Here is a 21,146-nt window from a genome sequence, read left to right on the forward strand (position 1 = left end):
TGCTTAGTACAGTGCTCTGCACATAGTAAGCTCTCAATAACTACGACTGATATTTACTGAGTGTCCACTGTATACAGACAACCATACTAAGGGCCCGTGACAGTACAATAGAGTTAAGTAGAATATGCTGCCAATAGCAAGGTAAAACAAAATTCCTGAAGAATACTGTGGTGATTTTTAAAAAACGGTTATGTGAGGAGTAAGATTAGGCTCTCTAATCCGACATTAAAATGAATACACACTTAAATTGATACGACAAAAGAAAAAGTTCCTAACCTAGCCGATGACCAGCTAATGCCCTGGAACTCCCGGAAGAAGAATAATGATATCACTGCTTCTTTTGGGCAGAATGCTCTCTGTAAGCTTTAAAACATTATCTGATAACAAGCATATCATTAACCCTACTTTCCTGAAAAGGAACTGTTAAGTGAGAATAAGGCACTGGACTTGTGGCTAAGCCAAAAATGGAAGGCTTTTTATATTCCCAAGGCAGTCACAGACCCAGGCCCTGTTTCATATGGGGCCCACAGTTCATTCATTCATTCATTCAATAGTATTTATTGAGTGCTTACTATGTGCAGAGCACTGTACTAAGCGCTTGGAATGTACAAATCAATAACAGATAGGGACAGTTCCCTCCCATTGATCGGCTTACAGTCTAATCCAGGGAGACAGACAAGAACAATAGCAGTAAATAGAATCAAGGGGATGAACATCTCATTAAAACAATAGCAATAAACAGAATCAAGGTGATGTACATCTCATTAACAAAATAAATAGGGTAATGAAAATATATACAATTGAGCGAACAAGCTCAGTGCTGAGGGGAAGGGAGAGGGGGAGGAGCAGAGGGAAAGCAGGGAAAAGAGGGCTTAGCTGAGGGGAGGTGAAGGGGGGTAGAGAGGGAGCAGAGGGAGCAGAGGGAAAAGGGGAAGTTCAGTCTGGGAAGGCCTCTTGGAGGAGGTGACCTCTAAGTAGGGTTTTGAAGAGGGGAAGAGAATTAGTTTGGCGGAGGTGAGGAGGGAGGGCATTCCAGGACCGCGGGAGGACGTGGCCCAGGGGTCGACAGCGGGATAGGCGAGAACGGGGGACAGTGAGGAGGTAGACGGCAGAGGAGCAGAGAGTGTCGGGTGGGCAGTAGAAAGAGAAGGGGGGAGAGGTAGGAGGGGGCAAGGTGATGGAGAGCCTTGAAGCCTAGAGTGAGGAGTTTTTGTTTGGAGCGGAGGTTGATAGGCAACCACTGGAGTTGTTTAAGAAGGGGAGTGACATGCCCAGATCGTTTCTGCAGGAAGATGAGCCAGGCAGCGGAGTGAAGAATAGACTGGAGCGGGGCGAGAGAGGAGGAAGGGAGATCAGAGGGAAGGCTGACACAATAATCCAGCCAGGATATTATGAGAGCCTGTAACAGTAAAACAACCATTTGGGTGGAGAGGAAAGGGTGGATCTTGACGATATTATAACAGTGAGACCGGCAGGTTTTGGTGACGGACTGGATGTGTGGGGTGAACGAGAGAGCCGAGTCAAAGATGACACCGAGGTTGCGGGCTTGAGAGACGGGAAGGATGGTCGTGCCATCCACTGTGATAGGGAAGTCAGGAAGAGGACAGGGCTTGGGAGGGAAGATGAGGAGCTCAGTTTTGGCCATGTTGAGCTTTAGGTGGCGGGCAGACATCCAGGCAGAGACGTCTTGGAGGCAGGAGGAGATACGATCTTGAAGGGAGGGGGAGAAGACAGGGGCAGAGATGTAGATCTATGTGTCATCTGAATAGAGATGATAGTTGAAGCCGTGAGAACGAATGAGTTCACCAAAGGACTGAGTACAAGTGGAAGGAGGTACAGGAATTGAATCCCCATTTTATAGGTGAGGAAAGGGAGGCACAGAGGTTTTTGTGTTTTGTTTCATTTTTAAATGGTATTTGTTAAGTGCTTTTCTATGTGCCAGGAACTGTACTAAGCAATGGGGGTAAACTCAAGCTAATCAGGTTGGACTCAGCCCATGTCCCTCCTGGGGCTCACAGTCTTAACCCAATTTTACAAATGAGGTAATGGAGGCACAGAGAAGTTAAATAATAATAATACTAACAATTATGGTATTTGTTAAGCACTCAACTATGTGCCAGGCACTGTACTAAGCCCTGGGGTGGATACAAGCAGGTCGGGTTGGACACAGTCCCTGTCCCACGTGGGACTCACAGTCTCAATCCCCATTTTACAGATGAGGTAACTGAGGTCCAGAGAAGTGAAGTGACTGGCCCAAAGTCACACAGCTGACAAGTGGCAGAGCAGAGATTAGAATCCATGACCTTTGACTCCCAAGCCTGGGCTCTTTCCAATGAGCCACGCTGCTTCTTAAATGACTTGCCCAAATTCACACAACAGGCACAGTCTCCTTAATTCAGTTAATTAACAAAAACTACCTAGAAAAGACCCAGAAGGCGTTCCTGGTATGATGGCACTTGGCCACACCTTTCTCAGTCCTGGAGAAGCAGTCCCAGTGAAATGGGAGACAAGAGTATGCAGAGTTCATCCTGCTAGAAACAATCACTTTACAGCTTTGCCTCTCCAAACCCTGCTTCACATCTAATTAACAAAGGAAATGGGGAGATAGAAGACTCCCTGGATCTTGCCTTGCACCCACTAATCAGCTGTGAAGTGGAGACCATCTCTCTTCAACAGCTGATTGGCTTATTTAGCTGTTAAATGGGCAGAAGAAATAGCAAATTACTGCCCCATATTCTTTTGTTCCTGTGTCAGTCTGTTGAATATTGCCATTTCAACTGAATGCTCAAATAGAAGTTTACTAAAGATGCTAAACTAACATTTGCTTGTTTTTAGAATATTTGTTCCGCAGTGGATCACCAAAAAAACAAGTGTCCAGTGCTCTAGAAGGGAGCATAACTTGGTGGGCATAGCCTGAGGGTTGAATTCCTGGGATGGGGGGGTGGGGAGGAGGCCCATGAACCATGAAGTAGCCCTGGTCATTCACATGGCCATCTGTACCAGAGAAGATACAGGGAGAGTGGCAGTATGTTCTTTCTCAATTGGTGGGCCTGCTCTCATGGCTTCAACCACCACCTCCCCATCTACGACTCCCGAATCTACCTAAGCCCTGACCTCACTCCTATGCCAACTCACATCACTTCCTGTCTCTATACATGGATGCCCAGTCAGCATTTCAACTCAGTATGTCCCAAACTGGACTCATGTTTCCTCTCAAATCTTCTCCTCCAACTAACTTTCCCATCACAGTTGAATAACACCATGATCCTCCATGTTTCACAAGCCTACAACCACAGCATAATCCTTGACTTCACTGTCAACTCCCAAATTTAGTCTGTCACTTTTTTCTTCAACATTTCCAAAATCTACCCTGCCCTGTCCAAACTGCCACCATCCATTTATTCAATCACATTTATTGACTGCTTACTATGTGCAGAGCACTGTACTAAGCGCTTGGAATATACAATTCGGCAACAGATAGAGACAATCCCTGCCCAACAACGGGCTCACTGTCTAAACAGGGGAGATAGACAACAAAACAAAACAAGTAGTCTGGCGTCACTATCATCAAGATAAATAGAATAATAGGTATATACCCATCATTAACAAAATAAAAAGTAATAAATAATATATACAAATATAGACAAGTGCTGTGGGGAAGGGACGGGGGAAGAGCAGAGGGAAAGACAGGGCTCAATCTGGGAAGGCCTCTTGGAGGAGGTGAGCTCTTAGTAGGGCTTTGAAGAAGGGAAGAGAGTCCACCACTCTGATCCAAGCATTTGTCATATCTCAACTTGACTACTTCATCAGCCTGGTATAAGAACTCTGTCCCCAGTCTCTTCCCTCTCCAGCCCATACTTTCCTGTATTGCCTAGATCATTTTTTCTAAAATATTGTTTTTTCACCCATGTCCCCATTCCTCGAAAACTTTGCATGGTTAACCTCTTCACATTAAGCACAAATTCCTAATTATTGGCTTTAAAGACACCCAATAAGCTCTCTTATACCCTACTTATACCCCTGCTCTCCCATTACATCCCAACTTTCACATTTCACTTCTCTCAAGCCAACATACTTGTGCCTCATTCTCATCTCTCTCCACACCAGCCTTTGGCTCACATCTTTCCTGGTGCCTGGAATTTTCTCTGCCTTCTCATTGGGCAGATGATTGCTCTCCCCATCTTCAAGGCCCTTCTGAAATTACATCTCCTCCAGGAAGACCTCCCTTATTAACTTCATCTTCCCACATGATGTACCCTCCTCCTAAGTACCTGGGTACTCACCATTCCCCTCCTTACTCCTGTAGCACTTAAGTACAGATTTTTAAACTCTGTTGCTTCCCCTCTTAGTGTCAGTCAGCCTTACTAAAATACAAGGTCCTTGAAGTCAGGTATCTTGCCTTCTTTTAACCTCTTCCAAACAGTTAGTATAGGGCTCTGCCCAGAGAATATCTTGATTAACTGGTCTAGGTCTCAGAAGCAATCAGTTCAACCGAGATGTTGGGATGTCAGCATTGGTGGACATGAACCCTTTAAGTACAGTTCACTCCTTCACTCAGGGTTCTCATGAAGCAGTCTGTTCTCCCATCCCAAGAGAGGCAATATGTCCCTATGGGGAAAGGGAATCTCTTTGACAAACTTTCAGGTTGTTCCCTTGATAGAAATGGAGGGAATCCAACTTCTTGGTGAAGGATCTCTAAATGACAAGGACAAAATCTCTCAGAAGCCCACAACATCAGTCAGATCTGCTGTAAGTACAAGCAAAGGAGTTAGCTTTCTGTTTTTACTTCCTTTCTGTCCTCTCCCTTATCACCCACCCACCCCCCTCCACCATCTTCTCTTACAATTCCAAACTTTACATAAAAGACAAAGACATAAATCTGCTCCAGAAGTAATTGTGTAGGAAGTGGGTGGTTGAGAGTGACTCTGAAAGTTTAAGGGGGCCCTCTATTCAAGCACACACTATTTTTAAACATTGGTGAAGAGAGTATTAGGCTTGCATACAAAGAAAAAGCCCAATTTTGCTTTCCTTAACTTCAATTTATGGCTAACACACAACCCTCCTACCACCCTGTTCAAACACTGCCTTGGACAATGGCCTACCCAACAGCAACCTCATGATAGCATTTAGCTAGATTTTAGAATGCAAGCTTCTAGAGGTCAGGGATTGTGACCAAGTGGAAAGACCGCTGGACTGGGAGTCAGAAGATCGAGCTTCTAGACCCAGTCTGCCACTGATCTGCTGTGTGACCTTGGGGAAGTCACTTATCTAGGACTCAGTTTCCTCATCTGTAAAATGCAGTTAAAATGTCTGTTCTTTTTTCCTTTTACACTTTGAGCCCCATATGGGACAAAAATTATGTCCAATATATCCAATGTGTAGGATAAAGTCAGTACTTAATAAAATCCCTCATTACTGCTACTAACATAGCTGCACAAATGTGTCAGCATTGTCAGCATTTCCTGATTTAACAGTAAAGGGCTAGCAGCCATTCAAAATTGCATTTGTTGTATGGAGAGGGAGAGGGGCATGGCAAGGTGCTTACAACAATGTCAGTGAATGGGCACTGCAGGTGAGGGGAGGGCTAGCTGGCTAGTTCTACAGGCCAGCAATGATGATGGGAACCCCCTGGGCATAGGCCCAGGACTGGAGTCATAGCCTGCCAGCCAGAAGAGCTGGCAGGGCAGCAGGAAGGTGGGAAAGCTTCCCCAAAATCTCTACCTGGGAACAGCCTCTGCACTGGCTTAAGTCCTGCCAGGCTTCAGAGAAGCAATTGTGCATTTTGAGAAAAGGACAACTGTGGTACCGGAGCTTTGGAGGGTGGCCTATTAGGGGAGGGAAGGAGCAAATAGAGGGCAAGGGAGGGAGAGATGGGAAAAGGGAAGGGCGCCAGGGCCTGATGTGAACAGCTCCCTTTTCTCACACTGCTGGGACCCCAGCCTGTACCAGCCCCACAAGGATTCCAGATCCTGCTGGCAGGGGCAAAGGGTGAGCAGCCATCTTGGCTGCTTCTCTGAACTTTTTCTATTTCTCACCTATTTCCAAAGGGTAGGGTGGTGGACTAGCTAGGCCACTTTTCCTGCCCGAAAAATTCCGGAGGAAAATCTGCCAAGGAAAAGAGAATAATTAAAATCCACTGTTTAATAATTAATATATGAATGCCCTGATCTTTCCAGTCTCGCTGCCAAGCTCTGGCCCACATCCTGCCTCTGGCCTGGACTGCCCTCCCGCCTCAAATCTGATAGACAGTTAATTCTCCCCACTTTCAAAACCTTATTGAAGGCACATCTCCAAGAGGCCTTCCCAGAGTAAGCCCCACTTTCCCTCCTCTCCTATTCCCTTCTGCATTGCCCTGACTTGCTCTTCCCCTCCTCTCAGCCCCAAAGCACTTAATATTATGTCTGCAGTTTCATTTAATTATATTGATATCTGTGTCCTGCACAGAGTAATCTCTTAAATACAACTGAATGAATTAATGAATGAATGAACACATCAGCACTTTGACCAGTGAGCTGTTCCGGGGCTGCTGTGCTTACTTATTCCTATAGAGCTTCTACTACATGCAGAGCACTAAACTAAGAGCTTGGAGAACATACAGAAGAACAAAACAGAATTCCTTATCTTGCCACTGAAACCTTGTCCTCTCCTGTCTTTCCCAACACTGTAAGCAATATCACTATTCTCCCTGTCTCACAAGCCCTTAACCTTGGCGTTGCCCTCGACTCATCTCTCTCATTCAACCCACATATTCGATCTGTCAAACAAATCTTGTTGATTCTATCTTCACAACATTGCTAAAATCCACCCTTTCCTCTCCATCCAAACAACTACTATCCTGATCCAAGCAGGTATCTTGATACCTTATCTTATATCTGCCCCCTTGCTGACCTCCCTGCTTCTACCCACTCCAATCCACACTTCACTCTGCTGCCAGTATCATTTTTCTAAAAAAAAGTTCAATCCATGCCTCCCTACTCCTCAAGAACTACCAGTTGTTGCCCATTCACCTCCACAACAAACAAACTCCTGACCAGTGGCTTTAAAGCACGCAGCTTGTCCCCTTCTACCTTACCTCACAGATCTACTACAGCCTAGCTGCTCCTCTAGCATCACCTCACTCCCTCTGCCCTTATCTTGTTTATCTCACCAACAACCCCCTTCCCACATCCTCCCTCTAACCTGGCACTCCCTCTCCCATCCATCTATGCCAGCCTATCTCTCTCCCCAGCTTCAAAGTCTTATTAAGGTCACATCTCCTCCAGGACGCCTTCCCCAATTAAGTGCTCTTTTCCCGGACTCCTCCCTTCTGCCTTTTCCAGGCAATTGGATCTGTGACCTTCGGGCATTTGATATCTGCCCCACCCTCAGCCCCACAGCACTTGGGTACATATCTATAAATTATATATTATAAATGGTTTATATTAATGTTGACCTTTCCCTCTAGACTGGAAGCTCGACATGGGCAGGGAACATGTCTACCAACTCTTTTATCATACTCTCTCAAGCGCTCAGTACGGTGCTCTGCACACAGTAAGAGCTCAAAAATTCCACTGATGATGATGACACACAAAAGAAAAAAAGACACGAAAGACATGAAGTAATTTTGGTGGCCATATGACTGCTCAGCTTTCACCTGGCCTATTCTCTGTCTGGAATGGATACAGGACTGATGCCTTTAAGGCTCCCTCTGCTACAGCTTTTGACTCTGAAATGGTGCCCATGTCCACAAGGGCCTGGAAGGAGAATGCAAAGGCTCTGCATCAAGTGGGCAGGAACGGAAAGAAATGAACCAAGGGTCCAACCAGAAAAGTGCCCTAAGTGCCAGTAAAATTTGTGTACTGTCACCTTATAGCACTTGTGATCTTATTACATTAGGGTACATCACCAGTCAAACACATCATGTCAAGTGCTCTTCCCAGGCTGGTATTCATAGGGGTGATCAGCAGCCACACTAGTGCCTGGTGAACTGCAGGCATTCAAATCGAAGTGAGTAATTCAGAAATGCTAAGATGTCCAAGTGACATGTATTCAGCCCATTTGGGACTCATAGTTTTACTGAGTGTTTTGGAGTTGAGAAGGCATAATTTCATGAGAAGACATATGCCACTGGTTCAGTTCATGGGTGTCATTTTCTCTGGCTGACAGACAATATCCTCTCTTTTTCTAGTTTGACATAATCTGACTTACCCAAGAATTGTGCATCAGAGACAACTGTTGATATAGATGCAAAAATAAAACAAGCTCAGAGCAGAAAGATCAAGTTCTGCTCCTCAAGCTTTTGTAAGTAAACTTTGAGTTGTATAGGGAGCTAATCTTTGGAATCAAAATCTCTAAACTTCTTTTCCTTTAGCAAAACCATTTGAACAAACTGTCAGGGCTAATAAGCTTTTGGAGGGCAAAAATCAAATTTTCGTAATACAATTATATGTATTTTTATAATGTTTTTCAGCCCTATTGTGGGCAGGATATAATTGTATTTTCAAACTTACTCAAGCATAGCTCAAAAAATGCCACTTAGAAATAGATTTTTGGGTGAAAATAGCAGAGGACAGGCCAGGCTAGCATGGATCCTCCTGACTAACCTCTTACTTCCCCAACCTAGTCGTCCTCCTCTGTCATCTATATTTCAGAGCCCCAAAGCACTTTGCTACTCACCCCACCACCAAAGTAGTTATGGACGCAATATTTATACTCTGCTGCTTTCTCCCTACCTGCAATTTATTTTAATGCCCACCTCCCCCATTAGACTGTAAGGTCCTTGTGGGCAGGAATCATGTCTCTAAGCTCTACTACACTCCCCCAAACAGTTAGTACAGTGCCCTGTACCCAGTAAATACCACTGAGTGAACAGTTTTGGGTAAAATCAGGATACCAAGAGGCAGGGAGATGATCAATTGCCCATGGTCTTTTCAACACCCCCTGCCTGCTCTCAGGGTTAGTATCTCACTTTTTTTGTTGAAGGGTACTTTTTAAACACGTATTATGTGCAAGACACTCTACTAACTACTGGGATAGATAAAAGACCATCAGATTGGATATAGTCCCTGTCCCATATGGGTCTCATAACCTAAATCAGAAGCATTAAAACCCCATTTTACAGATGAGGTAACTGAGGCATAGAGAAATTAAGCAATTTGTCCAAAGCTGCAAGACAGGTAGCAAAGCGCATGGCCTAGGAGTTAAAGGACTGGGTTCTGATCTGAGCTCCAATACAGGCCTGCTGTGTGACTTTGGGTAAGTCACATAACTTCTCTGTGCCTCAATTACCTCTCCCGTAAAATGGGGATTCAATACTTGTTCCCCCTCCTACTTAAATGTGTGTGCCCTGTGTGGGTCAGGGACCATTTCTGACCTGATTATCTTGTATCTTCTTCAGCACTTAGAACAGTGCTTGACACAGAGTAAGTGCTTAACAAATACTACAATTTAGTGGCAGAGATGGGATTAGAAGCCAGGTTCTCTGACTCCCAGGCCCATGATCTTTCCATCAGGCCACAATGCTTCCCTGCACACCAGTAACAAATTCTCCTTTCATTAATGACTAATAGGGCACATGGCATTAAGAACTGTGTTGATTCTGTACAATTCTTTTTAATTGGCACTGGTAATCCCCTGGAGAGATCTGCCCTGTATGTCCCCTTCCTCTGACTTCAGCCAGACCTTAGGGGAATCTGGAAGCAGCAGTCACTGACACTGGAAAAACCAAGACCCATCAAAATCTTCTGCCCAAAAAACTCATTATAAATATTTTCTGAATTTTCATCAATTAACACTTCCCAGGATTAGTGACACTTACAGTGCAGTTTTTTAAAGGTCACTGATAGGTCTGAGAGTGATAACATGCAGAAAAATGTGTTAAACTTCATACAGCAAGCACACAAATGGCAATGCTTTCTCTCATGCCACATCTGGTGTTAGCCTGTCCAAAGGGGCTTTTGGCCCCATGAAAGCCAGGACAAGTATTATCCAATGAGCTTAGGCTGTGGGTCTACATCTTCCTGATACCAACAGGAAATCAATGCAAAGAAGCAATTAGGTTTATTGTTATGGAGTAAAAGAACTCTAGTTAGCAGGCTTCCTGGCTGCAAGTCAAAATAAAAAAATGCTTTTAAGGAAAAACATTCTCCAACTTATCTTATCTCCGGTGGGTTCCTCACCCATTCTTTTATCTTCCAAAAGCTTTTAATTGAATTTATATCCCAATCAAAACTGAGTAATAAACAAAACACCAGACTGGTCTCCACTGCCTGTATTTCTCGAAAGCAAAGAGCCCTAAACAGCTTAATAAAATGAAAGAGTTCTGATGTCCTCCTCCCTCGACGGCCCCCGCCAGCTCTGCTTAGACAGAGGAGTCTCAATAATACACTTTGCCAACTGTGATTCATATTCCTGAAGAGCTGATTATGAGGCCGACACTGCTCTGAGGAGCGCTGCAGGGACTGTCAGAGCTGCCCCCGCCAGCAGTAACATCTTGGGCTTCCAGTGCGAGATTGTATTTGACATTTAATTTAGGATCCTTGATACCCAGATATTAAAACTTTAGGAGGATAGTAGTGACAAAACAGCTGAGCCTTCCATTTGGTGACATTTTCCCTCTTCTCTTCCCCCTAGAGTTCACCCTGAAGTTCCGGCTTGGGGAAGGGGAGCTCTGCCTTGAATCCCCACAAGTGAGGGGCCTAAAAACATCAATCAATGGAATTTATGCTTAAAGAGATCTGGCAATGAATCTCATTTTGGATTCTTCCATAACTTATCTATTTATTTTTCTTTTTATGACTATCCTTTACCATTTGTATTCGCTTCATGCTGCGGTCACATTAGGCACAGCAGACTGCGGAACAGAGTCACTTCAGGCAAAGAGGGGAATTTGATTGTAATGCAGAGTTTCTGAGATGCTGGCTACTTAAGCAGCAATCCAGTCATGGAAGTGCTGTAGGTGAAGGGGACACAAATCCTGAGGGACTGTGCAGATCAGCTGTCAAGGACCATCACGGACAGTGACTGTATCCCAGAATACTTAACAATAATCACCCTTTGGAACTTGGAAAAGGCTCAAGGTGGTATAGCCCTGTGTACGCTACAATATTTGAAAAAATATCATTATTAGCATTGTTTTACTGAGCACATTCTGAGGAGAGATCCTCTCTTTTCCCTGCCACCTTGTTTCTGAGCCTGGAGTGGAACCCAGAAGATTTCATCTGCACTCACTCCAGGTTAGAAATGGGACCCAAGTCACCTCTGCCCCTCAGTTATGCATGGTTCAGTTCCAATCCTAGAGTTGCTACACTTACCAAAATATCTGAGGTTGCTGTGGATTATGGCTGAAAGATGTTAAAATGTGGTAGGTAAATTAAGAAGTTCTTTCTGCAGTTAAGTGCTCTAGGAAGCTGCAGCAATAGCTGATGCTCTTGTTCCATGTAGTTCCCTCTGAATGGAGCTGACTCTCGAATTTTGTATTTCCTTAGGTTGTTTTAGCAGTGTGCCCTACTGGAAAGAGCATGGACCTGGAAGTCACATGATGGGTTTTTAACCCTGGCTTCTCCACTTGTCTACAGTGGGATCTTGGACAAGTCACAACTTTTGGGCCTCAGTTGGGCATAGTAGACATTACACAGAAGCAGCATGGCCTAGTACAGAGCACGGAACTGGGAGTCAGAAAGTCATCAGTTCTAATCCTGGCTCTGCCCCTTATCTGCCATGTGACCTTGGGCAAGTCACTTTTCTGGGCCTCAAAGACCTCATCTGTAAAAAGGGGATTAAGACTGTGAGCCCAACAAGGGAAAGGGACTGTGTTCAACCCAATTTGTTTGTATCCACCCCAGAGCTTAGTACAGTGCCTTGCAAATAGTAAGCACTTAACAGACAGCATATTATTTAAATCCTACTCTCTTCTACTTAGACTGGGAGCTCCCTTGTGGGACAAGGGAATGTGTCCAACTGAGTTATACTGTATCTGTCCCAGCTCTTAATACAGTGAGTACTTAGTAAATAATAAGCTGTTAACTAGTACCATAATTATTACTAGTAGTAAGACCAACCCAAGGATGCTTTCACACCAGAAGTAAAATATGCTTGGAAATCAATTGCTCTTCCTAACATATACCCTTATTTGAAGAATACTGTACTTCTTTTGAAGGGCAGGCCATATCTTGCACTGCTTGAATCAAATTATGAGGCCCTGTGGATAATGTTATGATTTCAATACAATATGAAGAAATCCATTTTCTACTACTAATAAGCTAAGTCATTTTGCTTCCCAAGTTCTACTTTGACCTCTTGTGTGTTGTGATAGATAAATCAAATTAACCCAACCACTTGTAGGCATTAGTTTTTTGGCTAGATCTGCAAACCAGGCATAGACAACATCTGTGGGTTTTTGTGTTGCTGTTTTTGTTTGGGTTAGTATAAAGTTGTGTATACTAGTCATAATGACTGTTGATTGTCAGTACCAATCATCAATTTTGGGGAAATTCTCCGGATCAGGTTTACGCTCCTTTCAACCCCTATGTTGAGAGATGCAGAACCGTGCCAACTCCATCAATTGGCTGCGACAGGTCACCAGCCTGGGTGACTCATTTGAGTGACTGAGAACTAGCTCCAGAAAATGGTGTCTCTTTCGTTTCATTGGAACTTGGGAAGAAGGGGTTTTCTGGAGCCAACTCAGCTCTCCCGAGGTGTCTTCAAAATGAAGGAAGATAGGTCCAACATAAGTAGAAAGGTTGCCCAGAGACTGAATTGCTCTCCTCTGCCAGGGATCTATCCCCTCAAAAGAGTTGTATGCTATTTCAGCAGGTTATCATGATCCCATTGAAAAGTGGTGCAATTTGCATAGCCATGTTGCAAGGCTGTTTTTGGCAAAAAAAAATAAAAGCTCCAATCATCAAAAGCTGCAAAGCAAGAAGATGCTTAGTGCAGCAGACACTTGGAGTTTAGGTGAAGTCTGAGGCTCCATAATACTACTTGCATAAAGCCTAAGAGTTGAACATAGTGGGCTTCACAGATGGGAGGACTAGGTCTCCCTCATGAGATTCCAATTTTCATTAGGAGGATGACTTGGATGTTACTTTGAATATAAGGATTATTGAACTGGAGCTCATTCAGAACTTATTGAACTACACTACACTACATGAAGAGAAAATTGGGGATTCGGTCCAAGAAATGACTTCTTTGGTCAAGAGAAAATAGGCTGTGGCTATAAGTAATGATACTGTGTTATCTAGGCCACACTTCCTAAAGATTAGGTTCATAAGCGAAGTTCAAACCAGGCAGGACCTTCTGCCTGCACTGGTCTCTACTGAGTTTGTTAGTCGAATCTGTTGATGGTATTTTAGTGCTTACTGTTCTGGTAAGAACAACCATGTGCCAAAACCATGATCCCTGCTGTGGGCGTACCGGGGCAGAAGATGTCAATCATGTAGGTATAGTAAGAGCAGAAATGAAGATATAGTGGTTAGTAACATCAGTATATTGGGGTGGAGTGACCAAATATTATCGGGCAGGGATTGTCTCTCTGTTACCAAACTATACTTTGCAAGTGGTTCGTATAGTGCTCTGAACAAAGATAACGCTCAATAAATACGATTGAATGAAATGAATAATTGAATGTGCGTGTAAGTTAATGCTGAAGGTGGATGGCAAGAGCCCAGGCTTGGAAGTTACAGAATATGAATTCTAATTCCGGCTCTGTAACTTGTCTGCTGTGTGACCGTGGGCAAATCACAACTTCTGTGACTCAGTGACCTCATCTGTAAAACAGCAATTAAGACTGTGAGCCCCATGTGGGAGAAGGAGCGTGTCCAACCTGATTACCCTGTACCTACCCCAATCCTTAGAACAGTTCTCAGCACATAGTAAACACTTAAATACCATTATTATTATTATGCCTTGTGATGGACCCGTGATCCCCCCCGCCCAAGGACAGGCAGCTGCTGTGGGGGGCTCCAGCCCCACTTCTAGCCTAGTTAGGCTCCGAGGATGTCCCTGACTTCCTTTCCCAAAGGTTAAGCAGCATGGCCTTGTGGAAAGAGCCCAGGCCTGGGAGACAGATGACCTGGGTTCTAATCCCAGTTCTGCGATCTGCCTGCTCTAAAATCTAGGACAAGTCGCTTAATTTCTCAGTGTCTTAACTTCCACATCTGCAAAATAGAGATCCAACCACTGCTCTCCCTCCTTAGACTGTGAGCCCAAGTGGGGCAGGGACTGTGATTAGCCAGATTAACTTGTATCTATCACAGCACTCTGTCCATTGCTTGGCACATAAGTGCTTAACAAATATTACAATTATTGTTTGATGGGAGACGGGGCGGGGCGAGGAGAACACACTTCTAGTCAGCTGAGGAAATAGCCTTGATAAACTACAGAACAATATTTAACCAATGATCCCAGATCAATGGAGTCACTGGGTAACAGAGCTTTGTGTAACCACCCTACAATGAGCAGTCCAAGTTTCTTATAATCACAAACATTTCTGAATTTGAACATGACAAAAAATGCTGATTAGAGGCTGCAAACATAGAGAAGTGGGCTTCATTCCATCCCTCAAAAGTTGCTAATAAAAAAGGATTGTGGCTCTTTTGCTATTATTAAATGCATATAAATGCTATCTAAAGATAAAACACCATCGCAAATTTAACCAATTTCATGTTGCTAAGCAATACTTTCAACAGTCAAGTTAGAAAAACACTCACTCTCCCTGGGTTAGGAGAAAAGAGAGGATTTGATGCACTCACGACACTTAAATGCATTTAATTTTCCCATCATTTGAAGGGCATAAGATTCATGGGATGTCAGGAGCAAAGGTATCATCAACTGGAATGGCATGGCGGTTTGGATCCCAAGCCAGAGCTGAACTCCTGCTGCTTTTAAACTTCCACTCCATGCAGTCAGATAACTTCATCTTTTCTCTAAAGTAAGTATCCTCTCTAGAGCTAACCGATTAGGGAAGAAAACTGAATTACTATTATAAACATAATTACACAGTCTTCATTATTCATTTCTCAATCTATTTCTTTGCTTAGAGAGTTCTTGCTATAAAACAAAAGAAGTCATAAAAACATTAGCAATGCCATAAAGGGATTTGTGAGGACAGTGCTCTGCACACAGTAAGTGCTCAGATATGACTGATCGATAAGCTCCTGAGTGCTTTGAGCTCTTTAAAGCAACATGTGCCCTAAATGCCAGGTTTAATCAATCAGTGGTACTTATTAAGTGATTCCCCTGTGCAGAGTATTGTATTAAGTCCTTGGAAGAATACAGTAGAGAGTTAGCAGACATTATCCCTGGCCTCAAGGACCTTACAGTCTAGCAGGCCTGCTCTAAAGACCCATGAGAAGTGCAGAAGTCTGGGCTAGTTAGAGAACAAATGCTGATTTCCATAGCTTCACTGGGATCAGAGTTAGCTCTAACCAAGGCCTGGCACCAATCAGAGGTACCCATGGCACTATCCCTTATGAGTGGGAGGGAAGACGTAAATTCCTCACACATCTGAAACTTTAAGCTTCCCAAACACTTCTAGATATTAGAGCAAGGTGGCTGCCTGGTTTCTCCTGCAGTAATAACGATAATAGCTTCCTCTGTAGTAATAACAATAACTACAATAATACGTATTTGTTAAGCTTTTACTAAGTACCAAGTATTGTGGGGTAGATCTAAGCTAATCAGGACAGACACAATCCCTGTCCAACATGAGGAAAGGAGAACAGATATTGAATCCCTATTTTAAAGATGAGGAAACAGGCAGAGAGAAGTTAAGTGACTTGCCCATGGTCACACAGGAGGCAATTGACAAGAGTAGGGATTAGAGCCCAGAATCTTTGACTACCAAGTCTGTGCTCTTTCCACTGGGTCACACTACTTCTTGTCTTTCAGAATCCTCATATGGTTACACTAGTGCAGCTGCCCTCTCCCCTCAGCCCCCTCATCCCCTGCTTCCCCACCTCTACAACCAGTCCTTCCTGGAATTATTGGCCCCTTTGACTTCTTAAAGAAAAAATATAATAAAATTACAGTGTGAAAGGGAAAAGCATCCCAAATCCAATAATGAACACTAGGTCAGAAAAGTGTATATTGTGACCAAATGCAGACACCTCAGTCGGCTCTCTGCAAATCTCAAGGGTGAAAGATAGCTGAGAGGACTCAAGTGGGAACCCATTGTCTGGACTCCCTCAAACTTTGTGAGGCTGGGGATAATTCTACAGGAAGTGTGTAGAGAAGGGAGGGTGGGGTCAGGATGAACAGTCCTAGTTGAGTCGAGGCTGACTCTGAAAGAGCGGGCATGGGACAAAAATAGAAGGATTTTTACCTGGCCTGAGAAAAACTACTTAAAAAGAGATCTTGTCATTAGGGGCTAGGGTAGGAACTATCGTTCCCTCTGGAATAAGCAGATATATTTTTAGGCAGATTTACTGGGTACACATTAATCTTATTTGAGATGGAAATTAAGTACTCAAATGTCCTGTTTTCACACCAGCTCACTGTCTCATTTGGTACCTGGATGCTAAGCAGCACTATGACCTGCTGTCTCCAGGTGTGCAAAGCATGACACATGAAGTGCAATTCTGGGTCTAAAAAAACAACCCAGAAAGCTAGCAGCTGCTCCAAAGCTGGAGCCTGTGGGAAAGTCATAGTCTGCAAATTATGCTGTGTCTGATCAAGCCTGATTCTTTGCGGAGCACTTCAGGGACCCAGCCCATCATCCCAAATCAGACGCTGAGAGAACAAAGTTTCTCCCTCGCCAGCAGGAGCAGGCCCCAATCATCTATGGGGTGACAGCATTATTTGGTGATGCTCTATTCTTTCTCCAGTCACTAAAATACTCAGGTCATTTTCTTGAGAGCTCCAATCATTCCTACCAAATCTACTGTATTGAATAGTAAGTGGTTAGTTCAGTGCTCTGCTCATGGCTAGTCCTCAAATATCACTGACTGATCTCAAAGCATTTTCATTCATTTTCATAACATGCCCCCTCCCCTCAAAGCAGACCATTATTATACCAAAATTTGATGAATGTTGAGCCTGATTTTCTCCTTTGCCCATCCCTATTGAGTTTAGGTGCACGCTCTGGTTTATTCCATCAATGGTATTTGGGTGCTTACTATATGCAGAGCACTGTACTAAGCATTTTGGGGAGTACAATACAACGGAGTTGGTAGACACAATCTTTACCTATATGGAGCTTACAGTCTAGATGAAGAGACAGACATTGAAATAAATTACAGAGAGGAAATGGTAAAGTATAAGGATATGTACAAAAGTATTGTAGGGCTGAGGGTGGGGTGAATATCAAATACTTAAAGAAAAAATAATATTTTTCTCTATGATCTGAGAACATAGGTAACATGGAATGGAGAGCAAGTAGGGGAAATGAGGGCTGTCAGCAAAGACCTCTTGAAGAAGATGTGATTTTAATAAGCTTTCAATGTCAGGACAGTAGTGGTGTGCTGTCTATGAAAAGGGAGGGGGCTCCAGGCTAGGGTCTCCATGGGTTTGCTATTGGTGGCCAGCAGAAGGGGGGGGGGGAGAGAAGCAGGCTCCCCTTTTTCTCTCCTGCCACATCAATATGCCCTCAGTATTCCAGTACTGAGGCAGAAATAGACTTGATCCAGGTTCTGTTCATTTGACAGCACAGATCTCAGGCTCAGCCAGCAGGCACCAACACCTGGCAGTGCCTTAAGTGCCTAGACAGAAACAGAGGATGTGCACTAGAGTCCAAATCATTCCATTGTATTCTCTCCTTGGTTTGCCCCTCACCCACACCTTGGAATGCCACTCCCAGAATGCCAAACCTCCAACCCCCAGCATCTTGCAGACAAAGCCAGGGGGCTTAACCTACTGCCCCAGTCAGGCTCCAGGTCATATGGACAAAAGCATTCTCAAAAAGCAGCTGGCTCTCCGTAAATGAGGAAGAGGAGACATACTCCCAGCGGACACCAACTGGAGAAGCCTGAGTCCAATTTCTAAGCCGATCTGTGCATCTCAAACATTTTGCCGGATTTAACAGACCGTGGAAGATAGCCTCAAAGGGCTGGTGAAGGAGATTAAAAACGCACTTGTCTACAGTTCAGGGAAAACAATTAATGATGTGCTAGCAGTCAGAGAATGGTGAAGGGAAAAAAGCAGAGAACTTATCTCTAGGTATCAAAGAACCTTGCTCTCTTCCTGACTGACAGGCCTAATTAGATCTTAATGCCATATCCAGATAGATGATCATTAACAATACCTTGCACTTCGCTCAAGGAGAATGAAGAGCCAGAGGGAGTATTCAAGTAGAAAAGTCAGTTCAAAAGCAACACTTACTTTAGGGTCCGCACACTTGAATTTTAACCTTTCCACCATCTCCAGCATTGCCACCTTCAGATCAACAGGTTCTCTATTCTGGGAGAAAAAGAGTCAGAGGTAACCAGCTAGCACTTTGTAGCTCTACCAAGCACACACAGGATTTTCACAGACAATACCAAGGAAGCAGTTCTTTATATCAGCAAGAAGCCATGAACCACCAGTGAGGGCTGCCTTGCTCTGTTCAAAACTTTGTACATGGGCAAAGAGAAACCGGGAACAAAAATTTCGAAGTAACCCAGAAACTCTTCCGGAATGAAAATGAAATGCAATACAACAGGCTGATTCTTTCACTGCTTTGTCTTTGGGCTCAACTGTGCCTGTGCTAAAGAGCTGAAGCTATGTAGAGGAGTGGGTGACAGGAGAAATTCTTATACTTCCATCCCAATTACTTCTAGCCTATGTTATATTTACCCTGGACTTCCACACTGGGGATGATTTTTAATATATGGGCAGGTAATTTGTCTAATTCTGTTGTGTTGTACTCAACCAAGCACTTTGAATACTGCTCTGTACATAATAAGCACTGAATAAATACCATTAGCACACACGCACTTTGGGAGTAAAGCAAGAGAGAATATTTTTCTACAATGCTTATTAAGCATTCTGCACCTGGATTTGGAATCAGTTGATTTGGAATCAATAAATGTGATTGATTCACTTTGACAGAATGTAAGCCCTGTGAGGCAGGGACTGTGTGCATCCAACTGACTGTCTTGAATCTACACCAGAGCTTAGAATAGTGCTTAACACACATTCATTCATTCAATCATATTTGAGAGCACCTTACTAAGCGCTTGGAAAGCACAATTTAGCAATAGAGAGAAAAAATCCCTGCCCGGCACCGGGCTTTCAGGCTAGAAGAGGGGAGACAGACATTAAAACAAGTAAACAGGCATCAATATAAATAGAATTATAGATATTTAAATATATAAATAAGTGCTGCGGGGAGGTAGAGCAATGGAAGTGAGTCAAGGTGATGTGGGGGGGAGGTGGAAGGAAGGAAAAGGGGGCTTAGTCTGGAAAGGCCTCCTGGAGGAGGTGAGTCTTCAGAAGGGCTTTGAAGCAGGTTGGGGAGTGGCAGGGGGGAGACAGCAGGTCATACCAAAGTGATTGTTTGGCAGATTTGAGGAGGGACGGTGCTCCAGACCAGAGGTAGGATGTGGACATAGGACAGGTGAGAATGAGGCACAGTGAGAAGATTAGCGGAATGTGCGGGCTGGGATGTAGAAGGAGAGAAGGAAGGTGAGATAAGAAGGGACAAGGTGATAAACAGCTTTGAAGCCAATAATAAGGAGTTTTGGTTTGATACAGAGGTTGATAGGCAACCACTCAAGATTTTTCAGGAGAGGGGTGACATGTCCAGAAGGTTTCTGTAGAAAGATAATCAGGGCAGCAGAGTGAAGTATGGACTGAAGTGGGGAGAGATAGGAGGTTGGAAGGTGAGAAAGAAGGCTGATGCAGTAATCCAGTAGGGATAGGATGAGTGACTGTATTAACGTGGTAGTGGTCTGGATGGAGAGGAAAGGGTGGATCTTGGAGATGTTGTGAAGGTGAGAACGGCAGGCTTTGGTGACAGATTGGCTATGTGGGGTGAATGAGAGTGAAGTCAAGGGTGACACCAAATTTGCGGGCCTGTGTGACAGGAAGGGTGGTTGTGCCATCCACAGTGATGGGAGTTAGGGATTTAGGAAGGACAGGGTTTGGGAGGGAAGATAAGGAGCTCTGCCTTGGACATGTTGAGTTTTAGGTGGTGGAAGGACATCCAAGTTGAGATGTCCTGAAGACAGGAGGAGATGTGAGCCTGAACGCAAGGAGAGAGAACAGGGGAGGAGATATAGATTTGGGTGTCACAGAAAGCACTTAAATACCTTTTAAAACATATTGATTGATTCCAGGTATTACTCAGAGATGGAATACAAACTGGATGAGGGCCCGGGGGTATCTGCTGCTGCTGGAATCTCAGGGACATCTTGTACCAAGACCACAGTCTGCACCCATTCTCCCTCTCAGCCATTTCTCAATGAATGCCAGTGAACATGGGGGTCTGGATGGGAGATCGTGGGTGGCTCGGCACAAACCATCGCCAGTACTGCAACAGCAACTCAAGTGCCAGAAGCAGATGTGTTTTCACTTTATTTTTTCTTTAGGGGTCTGCTACCAAACCCCTTGCCCTTCTTAATACTGAATTGTGAGGGGGGAAAATGTGTCTCCCCTTCTAGACTGAAAAACTCCTTAACAGCAGGGATAATGTCTACCAACTCTGTCATGCTCTCCTAGGCACTTAATACAGTGCTCTGCACACAGTAAGCACTAATACTGATTGTGAGCCCTAATTCTCACCCATAAGTTCTTTCCCATGCTTAGAACATAAGCACTTAAATATTAAAACTACTACTTAAAACAATCTTGAGGTACATTCCCTAGATTATAGCTCTCCAATGACACTTCAGCACTTACATCTACATCACCTATTCACCGGTATATTCACAATAATAGCACTTTAGTACATACATAGCTTACATTCCCTACTACAAAGAGTTAGCAAACATCTGTTAACCAGAGCATATATGAGATTCAATTCTAGGGGGGTTGTTACAAATGAAGAACCATTTACAATGCCTCAAAGGCATTTTATTTAGAATTAGTTGGATAATACAGTCCATTTCCTAGTCTCCCTTTGGTTTGGATTGTCAAAATTACACACATGAACACAGGAACCTACCATTTTTACAACCCTCAACCCTTCTGCCTGTGGTCTGCAACTTCACATCTGTCTTTTTGTGAAAGAAATCATATTATTAAGCAAAAAT

The 21,146-nt window shown here is 43.9% G+C and overlaps 1 protein-coding gene across 7 annotated transcripts in view; it reads right to left on the reverse strand.

Annotated features, from left to right (window-relative positions):
- The window catches only part of TRIM44 (tripartite motif containing 44), a 97,978-nt gene that overhangs the window by 66,049 nt on the left and 10,783 nt on the right, over window positions 1-21,146 (reverse strand). For 6 of the 7 annotated variants that reach the window (XM_029059044.1, XM_029059045.1, XM_029059043.1 and 3 more), the window contains exon 2: window positions 18,295-18,372. The exons of the other annotated variant lie outside the window; for it this stretch is intronic. In XM_029059044.1, coding sequence (XP_028914877.1) covers window positions 18,295-18,372 — 78 coding nt within the window. The remainder of the gene's footprint in view (window positions 1-18,294; window positions 18,373-21,146) is intronic. 7 annotated transcript variants of the gene reach the window in all.

This window comes from Ornithorhynchus anatinus, chromosome 3 (assembly GCF_004115215.2).
Source record: "Ornithorhynchus anatinus isolate Pmale09 chromosome 3, mOrnAna1.pri.v4, whole genome shotgun sequence".
Lineage (NCBI taxonomy): Eukaryota > Metazoa > Chordata > Mammalia > Monotremata > Ornithorhynchidae > Ornithorhynchus > Ornithorhynchus anatinus.